Source organism: Cornus florida, unplaced genomic scaffold (assembly GCF_030987335.1).
Source record: "Cornus florida cultivar Cherokee Brave unplaced genomic scaffold, ASM3098733v1 CherokeeBrave_3.0.0_Hap2_Chr03, whole genome shotgun sequence".
In the NCBI taxonomy this organism is placed as follows: Eukaryota; Viridiplantae; Streptophyta; class Magnoliopsida; order Cornales; family Cornaceae; genus Cornus; species Cornus florida.
The window spans coordinates 49,570,093-49,580,278 of record NW_026775573.1 but is presented as its reverse complement, the minus strand read 5'-3'; the positions used below and the strand labels follow the sequence as shown (position 1 = coordinate 49,580,278).

At 33.8% G+C, this 10,186-nt stretch overlaps 1 protein-coding gene across 5 annotated transcripts in view; it reads left to right on the top strand.

The window, feature by feature from the left end:
- The first annotated feature begins 3,407 nt into the window (after nt 1–3,407).
- LOC132300474 (protein EI24 homolog) overlaps nt 3,408–10,186 on the top strand; it is a 28,829-nt gene continuing 22,050 nt past the window's right edge. For 2 of the 5 annotated variants that reach the window (XM_059797567.1, XM_059797564.1), the window contains exons 1-2: nt 3,408–3,831; nt 3,970–4,035. In XM_059797567.1, coding sequence (XP_059653550.1) covers nt 3,710–3,831; nt 3,970–4,035 — 188 coding nt within the window. In that variant the 5' untranslated portion in view covers nt 3,408–3,709. The remainder of the gene's footprint in view (nt 3,832–3,969; nt 4,036–10,186) is intronic. The other 3 variants (XM_059797566.1, XM_059797565.1, XM_059797568.1) reach the window with 2 other exon arrangements.

Here is a 10,186-nt window from a genome sequence, read left to right as displayed (position 1 = left end):
GATTTCGAGATTTGGATCTAGGAGCTTTGGGTTCATCTTTGAAGTAGGGATGTCTAAAGTATTATGTTTTAACTTCTAATTAAGTTTTCCTTACATGATTTCATACTATGTTTGCTTAAAATGATGATTATTAACCATTAAAGCAAAATATATATTCTTGATGAAATTGCTATGTTATACATTGTTGGGTGTATATTTGAAATGCTAGAATTGTTGGAAAGCATGCTTTAATTGCACGTTGCTATATTGAGATTGTTAGATTTATCATGATAATGTGATTTCATTGACGTAAAGCATGCTCTATAAAATAATTGGGAATGAAAGTATGAAGGTATTAATTTTTATGATGCATGAATTCATTCATGACATAAGCATGGTTGGGGAAAAATAAGTTTGAAATGATTTTAAAAAAAAGTATTTTGGGAAAGGTTGGGAAATTAATTTATGAAAGGAACTAAGTTTCGTGAGCCCAGGGTTAATTCGACCTAGAGGGAGCGCGTACTGGATTTGGATGTGTAACATTGATTGCTTGGCCCTAAATAGTTGTTGGATTTGGAACTAGGGATATCCAATCAATCTCGCCTCGATAAAGTAGGTTAGTGGTTTTCGGTGTGTGTTGTGTTGGGAAAGGATTATGGTAGAGAAGGCATTGCATTCATGACACGTTGATATACTTGAATTGATTAAACTCTTAATATTCCCGTGTATGATCCCGATTTTCTTATATATATTCTTGATGTGTTAACTAAAAGGAGCCTAAAGCTGATGCCTTAGGCATTTCTTACTGAGCCATTATGCTCACTCCTTATTTATCATTTTCAGGGCATGGCAAATAAATTGTAGAAGAAGCACCCCCGCAAGCTTAGGAATTGCTGATGTAATTTGATATCTTTTGGAATGTAATTACATAAACAATGGAATCATGTAATTTAACTTTATTCTTTTGTTAGTTTCATGTGAAGCTTTTGTAATCATGGTCATGGAGGCCTTATTATTTTGTAAAATTATTATTTTTTGGTTTAAATTGTTATATTTTTGGGATATGTATGCATTGAATGATGAAGGTTTAAAATCCTTAAATGATGACTCACGTGTTCATTTTGGTGCTTTAATGAATTATTGATGATCTAGATGATGCCGTGGGTTTTAATTTTCACGTTCACACACATTAGGGCATTGCCCACAAACAGAACCTAAAAAAGTTTTCATCAAGGGATATATGTTTGATTCCAGAAGGCAAAAGAAGGGCAAAGAGGAAATCAGCAACGTATAAAGAAGAAAATGGCGTAGGATTTAAAGTCTCTGCATCTCTATCGTTAATGAATGGTGTTAAAGAGAGATTTGTTCAAATTTATGAGGTACAAAGTATAAGGCTTTGGAAACCTTACAAAGTTATTATATATCATTTATACAAATATGATATTGCCTCTACAAAAAAAATTATACGTCTTTGAGATATTTCACACTTCAGAAGAAAATATATTATGGGGAATATGTCATCAAATTAATATGATTTTCTTTATGATTTATTTCTATAAAAAATAAATTAAGTATAATTAATAAGAAATGACATTATGATCATTTAATATGAAATAGTTTAGGCATTGGGGCATTTTGTAACAAAATGTGATAGTTCAAGGATATTATGCACAAAATATATGATTTTTTCCATATATTTAATGGAGAATATGTCATCAAATTAATATGATTTTTTTCATAATTTTTTTAAATAAAAAATAAATTAAGTATAATTCAATAAGAAATGACATTATGATCATTTAATAAAAAATAGTTTAGATATTGAGGCATTTTGCAATAAAATGTGATAGTTCAAGGGATATTATGCACAAAATATATTTTAAGAGAGTTATTTGCAAATTGGAACATAATTTAAAGAGTTTTTTTTGCACTTTACCTATATAAATATAGGCATTATTATTATTATTTTAATATTTTATTAAACTCTTATACATTCCACTATGCTTAAATCGAAGAATTTTAATTGGACAGGAGGTTTTAAGTGGACTGGACGACATATTCTAAGAGATCTCTAATTAGGAGCGTAGTCCAATTAAAATTCATGTTATTTTTTAATAAATATTTCAAACTTTTTCTTCACAATAAATATATATATTTTTTAAAAATTAGAGTAGTTTAATTTAACAAAATTTGACATGACCCGTCAACACGAATCGAATACGACATGAGATAAATGGGTTTAGATTTATCTTAAATAAGTTTGGATGATGATCGGATCGACAAGAGGGGTTAAGGAGTTAACAATGTAACCTGTTTAGACCCCGTTTAACTAATACTACGTTTGGTGTGCAGGAATGAAATGGAATGGAATGTCCATTCCAACCATTTATTTGTTTGGTATGCAGGATTGAAATAGTGAGAATCCATTCCATTACTAAACCTATGGAATGGCCATTCCATTCCATAGTGAGATTAAATATTTTTGTAATATTCCCAATAAGCCTTTCATTAGATTCCAATAAGGCAAAATTTTTTGGCATAGATCAAAAATCTTTCATATTCCATTTTTCACGTTTCTCGAGCTTCTTTATTAGACGTGGTAAAGGTCTTTTACCTTCCCTCTCTTCTGAATATACCCTGTCATGGACAAAAAGTTGCAGGACCTTCAACCATACTCTCTATATATATATATATATATATATATATATTAGCCTTTACATCAGCTTCTTAGGTTAAGTATTCAATCCGTTTTTGGATAAAATTGTACTGACAGAGTATTAATTAGATTGATTTTATTAAAAAGTAATAAAAATGGTATTTTTGAGAAAAATCATTCCATTCTAGATTTAATGATAGTCAACTAAACAATAGAATAGTAATAATCATTCTATTCCATAACGATTCACCGTGTCACACCAAATATTAGAATGGTAATACTCATTCCATTCCAGTTTCATTCTCATTCTCATTCCATTCCATTCGTGCACACCAAACGTAACCTAAGAGTTTTGTAGTCGTATTAATATCACTCGTATAACTCAATACATGTTTAGACCCAATTACGACAGATAAGTAGATCATTTTAACATAAGCCCTAATAAGTTCTTTAATTAATATATATATTTTTATAATATTTATTATTTAATTGAGTATTATAAATATTTAAATAATATAATATTTAATTTTGATAAATAAATTATTAAACGAGTTAATATGTTTAACTTTTTTTAATAAATATCTAAAACAATAAAAATATGACATAATTATTAAATAAGTCAGGTTGACGTTGACCTTTTTAACAAAATACCTTAAATTGACGCAACAACTTACACACGAATACCCTACGAATTGCGACCCCTAATTTAACTCCACCGAAACAGATCTCCACCGTCTAATAATTTCGAAGTATAATAGGGAGTTGTCAGTGGTTTTGGCACACGTGCATTCGTCTTCTGAGTTCTGATCTTGTAATGCGTGTGTTCTTTGGGTTTTAGAATATGTTTTCTTGTACGTCTGTTTTGGCAGGCTTCGGAAGTTATGGGTGTTTCATAGACTTGTAAATTACTCCGTAGTTAGTATACACACACATATACGTGTCTATATATATATATATATATATATATATATATATATATATATTGTGGTCGTATATTAGTCAAATCGGAATCGGAACCTCTCTTTCTCTCTCTTCAAACAGTTTGGTTGTAGGTTTCTCTCTGTATCTAATCTAATGGATAGTAGTGAGGCGTTAATGGGTGTTTGGAAAACGAAAGTGATTCAGGCAACGGTCCTCTGGTTGGAGGGTTTCAGGGAGGCTTGCTGTCTCCACAGAGTCGTCATTTACTGTTTAAGGTTTTCTCTCATCACTTTCTCTCTCTAAAATCATCTGCTTACATCGCACGCTTTTGCTTCTACTCGATTTTGACTTTATTTTATTTTTTTAAATTTTATGTTTTTGCAATAATCTGTGTTTTCAAATTTTCACTGAAGGTCGAGACAGCTTATGATCCGAACAGGACAGTGCTTTCTATTAAATGGCCTGATTTTCTTAGGAAGGTAATTTACATAATTGCTTTCACACATATATGTTTGTATGTAATTATCTAAATTGATTAGATTGATAAACATTTATGTACTGTTTTGAGGGCTGTATATTAAATTTTATTTTAAAATGCTTGGTGGGCAGGGGCGGAGCTAGGATTCAGTGTAAGAGGGCCGTAGTATTAACAGTTTTACTAATATAATATAATAATATTTTAAATCAAAAGCACTTCATGATCGATTAGATGCATACAAAAACATATCTAGCCAAAATTTGGCCAATTTGTTTACGAAACAATAATTGGCCTATATCTAGTCAAATATGCATAGATATATACAAAAAGAAACATGAAAGACCAAACAGCTACTACAAAAGCTGAGCTTGATGATTTTTTAGGGAAGAAAAATCATCTATAATTGAATTTGTACTAAAAGTTTGGCAATTTCTTTTTCAATATTGACACTCAAGTAATCTGCAAGAAACTCATCCTCTATCCTGTTACGCAGTTGTGTTTTGACAAGTTTAATAGTTGAAAATGCCCTTTCTGTAGTTGCCGTTGAAACGAGAAAAGTCAAGACAAGACAAATCAACCTATCAATCAAAAGGTAGATTTTTGACTTCTTTGTTTCCACTAATCCTCTACATAGTTCATAAATTGTTGACATATTTTTCAAATGTGAATGAACAGACATTTCAACCTCATAATGTTGCAATTGGAATGTCAAAATAATCCTCTTTTTGTCCGTGAAATCTTGAGGATAAAATTTATCTATAAGCGTGCAAATGTCTTCAACGTTAAAGAACTTGTAACCATCTCTAGGATCCAAAGCTGAGCTGAGAGTTACAAGTTTCATTGCCTTTTCACTAAATCTGTTATTCAACTCCTGCAATTGTGAATCAATTGTGCCATAAAATATATCAATCCGATAGTGGTGTTCAAGTGTAATATTCTCTAGTGGGTGACATGATTGCCCTAAATTTTTTTGGTATGAACACTCAAATCAGGCACATCAATGTTGTGGCGCTCACAAAATGATTTAACAATATCAAGTAAGTTGTTTCAACCATTTTCTCTCAATTTCAGGATGAGTTGTTTTGTACTCGAAACCAATTGCATAACATTTACGATGTCTTGAGATTTTTGTTGCAAAGCTTGACAAAGAATATTAGTTATTCCAATGATATCTTTTATCAAATGCAAAATAAACACAAATTGAAATGATCTAAGAGTATTAAAAGCAGTATCAGCATCTCCCCGGCCCTTGAAATTACATCCATCTTCAATGATGTTTTCAAGAACTGAACATGTTGGACCAAATAACCTTATCAAACTACAAACATAATCAAAATGGGAGCTCCAACGAGTATCTCTAGGTCGTTGTAAGGTACCAATCTGATTAGCTCCTCGGCCGGTTTTAAGTTCATCAAGATCTATCAAATGGGCAATTTTCATAACTTAATTCATCAGTTCATTTGCAAGAAGCTCCGATGCTATGGATAATGAAGTTCAACTTTGAAAAGAATTGATGGACGGCGATTACTTCTCTAGATGTGGCAACTAATAGTAGTTGTAGTCGGTGAGCTAAGCAATGCACATAATATGCATAAGGACAATCATTAAGAAATAATGCTTGCAAACCATTCCATTCACCACGCATATTGCTAGCACCATCATAACCTTGACCTCGGAGATTGCGAACATCAAGATTATAGTGAGAAAGAACCGCACAAAGATTCGTTTTTAAATTTTTTTTCCTAGTTGGTACTCACATATACTTGTCTCTTCTGAGATTTGAATCCCTGACCTCCCTTTGGAAAGTAAGAGACTAATACTACTAGGCCACTGACCTGTTGGTCTTTTTTTAAATTCAATGAAGTTGTATCTTTGACATGCACAAGATCAAAGAAACGTTCTTGTGAAAAACCATCCTTATCAACTTATCAAATAAGCCCCTCTGATCACTTTTTGGCAAAAAATTAATCTGAAAATCCGATTTTACCCTTTTTGTTCCTATTTTGCCCCTCATCCCTCCCTAACAGATTTTATGGTGAATTTACTAATATACCCTCATACGTTGGTAAGGATGGTTTTTTACGTTGACAAGTTGATAAGAATGGTTTTTTTACAAGAACGTTTCTTTGATCTTGTGCATGTCAAAGATACACCTTCATTGAATTTTGAAAAGGATCCTTGTGAGGTTCTTTCTCGCTATAATCTTGATGTTCACAATCTCAGAGGTCAAGGTTATAATGGTGCTAGCAATATGCGTGGTGAATGGAATGGTTTACAAGTATTATTTCTTAATGATTGTCCTTATGCATATTATGTGCATTGCTTAGCTCATCGACTACAATTAGCATTATTTGCCGCATCTAGAGAAGTAATCGCCATCCATCAATTCTTTTCAAAGTTGAACTTCATTATCAATAGCATCGGAGCTTTTTGCAAACGAATTGATGAATTACATTCTGCTCAAGTTATGGAAATTGCCCATTTTTTAGATCTCGATGAACTTGAAACTGGCCGAGGAGCTAATCAGATTGGTACCTTGCAACGACCTGGAGATGCTCGTTGGAGCTCCCATTTTGATTCTGTTTGTAGTTTGATAAGGTTATTTGGTCTAATATGTTCAGTTCTTGAAAACATCATTGAAGATGGATGTAATTTCAAGAGTCGGGGAGATGTTGATACTGCTTTTAATACTCTTAGATCATTTCAGTTTGTATTTATTTTGCATTTGATAAAAGATATCATGGGAATAACTAATATCCTTTGTCAAGCTTTGCGACAAAAATCTCAAGACATCGTAAATGCTATGCAATTGGTTTCGAGTACAAAACAACTTATTTTGAAATTGAGAGAAAATGGTTGGAACAACTTACTTGATATTGTTAAATCATTTTGTGAGCGCCACAACATTGTTGTGCCTGATTTGAGTGATCCTTATACCAAAAAAAATTAAGGGCCAGTCACGTCACCTACAAGAGAATATTACACTTGAGCACCACTTTTGGATTGATATATTTTATGGCACAATTGATTCATAATTGCAGGAGTTGAATAACAGATTTAGTGAAAAGGTAATGAAACTTGTTACTCTCAGCTCAGCTTTGGATCCTAGAGATGGTTACAAGTTCTTTAACATTTAAGATATTTGCATGCTTGTAGATGAATTTTATTCTCAAGATTTCACAGACCAAGAGAGGATTATTTTGACATTCCAATTGCAACATTACGAGGTTGAAGTGCCTGTTCATTCACATTTGAAAATTTTGTCAACAATTTTTGAACTATGTAGAGGATTAGTGGAAACAAAGAAGTCAAAAATCTACTTTTTGATTGATAGGTTGATTTATCTTGTCGTGACTCTTCCCGTTTCCACGGCAACTACAGAAAGGGCATTATCAACTATGAAACTTGTCAAAACACAATTGCGCAACAGGATGGAGGATGAGTTTCTTGTAGATTACTTGAGTGTCAGTATTGAAAAAGAAATTGCTTAGACTTTTAGTACAGATTCAATTATAGATGATTTTTCTTCTCTAAAAGATCGTCAAGCTCAGCTTTTGTAGTAGTTGTTTAGTCTTTCAGGTTTCTTTTTGTATATATCTATGTCATATTTGACTAGATATACGCCAATTATTGTTTTGTAAACAAATTGGCCAAATTTTGGCTAGATATATTTTTGTATGCATCTAATCGATCATGAAGTATTTTTCACTTAAAATATTATTGTATTATATTGGTAAAACTGTTAATACTATGGCCTCCTCTACATTGAATCCTGGCTCTGCCCCTGGCGACGGAATCGAATACACACACTGACTACCCGCGAAAAAGAAGAGAAGAGATGATGAATTGTGCACCTTCTCGAGTCGGAGCCGTTGCCGGCGCTCCCTCTCGTCTTCGAGAGCTTGAGTTTGGCCCTAAGCTTCGCCCACTCTAGTCTTGAATCCGCTCACTTGGAGCTAACGATTGCGAACTGGAGGCAGGCAGGAAAGGAAATTTTGTGTGGCTTTGTGCGGCGTGTGCCCTAATATGCTGAATGTATTGGGGGGCAGTATACTAATTTATTGTTTTAAATTTTTTTTTTTTAGGGGGGCCGTGGTCCCTGCCGCCCCCCCCCCCCCCCCCCCCCCCCCCCTTCTGTTGGTGCAGGATGATTCACTTATAAAAAAAGAAAAAAAATGAAGGCTTATTTTGATCATTAGCAGACCTGGAAAAGATCCCAAGTTAGCCAAAGGCTTACTTTGATCATTAGCAGACGTTACATTCAATCTATTCTCCATTTTAAAGCTGATTATATGATCAAAAACTGACACTTTACCCTCTCATCCATTTAACCATAACATCAGTATCTCGCTTATTAAATTACTAGATGGCCCTGAGCTACAATGACCTTCCAAGTTCCAATATACTTGGATCATTTGCCTTTATATCAAATCTGATGTCATCTTGCTTATAGAGCTCACGAATCTTACTCCTTTTTATGTCTCTAAAAATGCATCAAATTCCCATTTGACTGAATTTTCAAGAATTCAACAATCAAAGCTAAATTTAATACTTCTCACAGCTATTAGACATTCAAATGGTAGAGCTAATTACCTTTTGACGGTTAGATTATGCGATGACCCAATTACTCATGATACTCTTAGGATGGAGATGGGCTCCCATAAAGAGGATGGCACTTGCCCCAAGTCCTCAGGAATTTCTCTGACTCCTTTTTATGTCCCACCTATGTGGGGTGCTGAGACTTGAACCTTGTATTTGCACTCGTCGGCTTGAGTTAATACCATTGCACCAAGTAATGAGCCCTACTCGCAAGAGACCTCCTAAAGAAATAAAGGAGTTAATGTCCCTAGAACTGACTATAGTCCTTGAAAGAGGGATAATGTTTGCTATCAGAGACCCTAGGAGACATGACGTGAATGAATTGTTGCACCTTTTACGTATCACAGAAGTCTCTGGCTTAAAGATTTATTAGGCTTCCTATTTTTAGCATCTCACTAGTATATTCACCCAGTTGTAAGCTACAAGCCCGACCGATGCTTAAACTCTGGTACGGGGGATGGATTTAAATTTCAAACCATTTTAGTTCCAAGGAAGTGGAATCATTCATATATAAATGAACTAAAGAATCAGAAGAAAATGAGCTACTGGGTATTGAACACCGACCGCTTTTATTCGCGCTGGACATCAAATTAGTCATTGTTAAGAACAAGGAAATTAACTGGACTTTTCTTTTGTTTACCCCTCTAACTGATCTTTCTTCGTGGTTTATCAACTTCATAAAAAAAAAAAGATAAAAAAATTTTCTCAGCAAAGCCATTCTAACGTAGCGGAAACGATAAGAAGCAGGGTTAAATCCTTGAACTCACAAAGAACACACTCACAAGAGAGAAATTGAAATTATATTGATAATGATGATGTTTTTAGACTTACATCTCTTGCCTTTATATAGGCAAAAATAAAAATGAAAGCATGCGTGAAATAATATTAAAGGGGAAATCTGAGATTTGATAGAGTAGAATCCTCCTTCAATCTTGCAATGGAGAATAATATCTTCTATTGCTGGCAACTACACCAAATCTCCTTTTGACTTTTCCTTATTGATTTATTTATTTCCTTCTATTCTCCTTCCCCTTTCAGCCTGATTTGCGATGATTCTTTTGACTTTTCCTTATTTATTTATTTCCTTCTATTCACCTTACCTTTTTAGCCTCCCTGATTTGCGATGATCCTGTATGCTCAGATAATCGTGAGCGAGCTGTTCTACATCAGTCTCCCCTGCGTAAAAAGAACTCGTCCCCGAGTTACCCGAATCTGGCGGATAATATTCATGTATGTCAGCCACATTGAAGGTGGAAGAAATGGTCATGTCAGCAGGTAAATCAATCACATAGGCATTGTCGTTGATTTTCTTTAAAATCTGGTACGGACCATATTTCTTGGCCTGTAGCTTGTTGTATGTTCCCGTTGGAAACCTCTCTTTTATTAGATACACCATAACCAGGTCCCCTTCTTCAAATACTCTTTTCCTTCGTCTCTTGTCAGCTATGGCCTTGTATTTGGCGTAAGTTTCCTCTAGATGTTTCTTGACACTCTCCTGAATGGTCTTAATGTGCTCAGCCATCTTCTCTGCAGCAACACTCTTCCATGGTAAC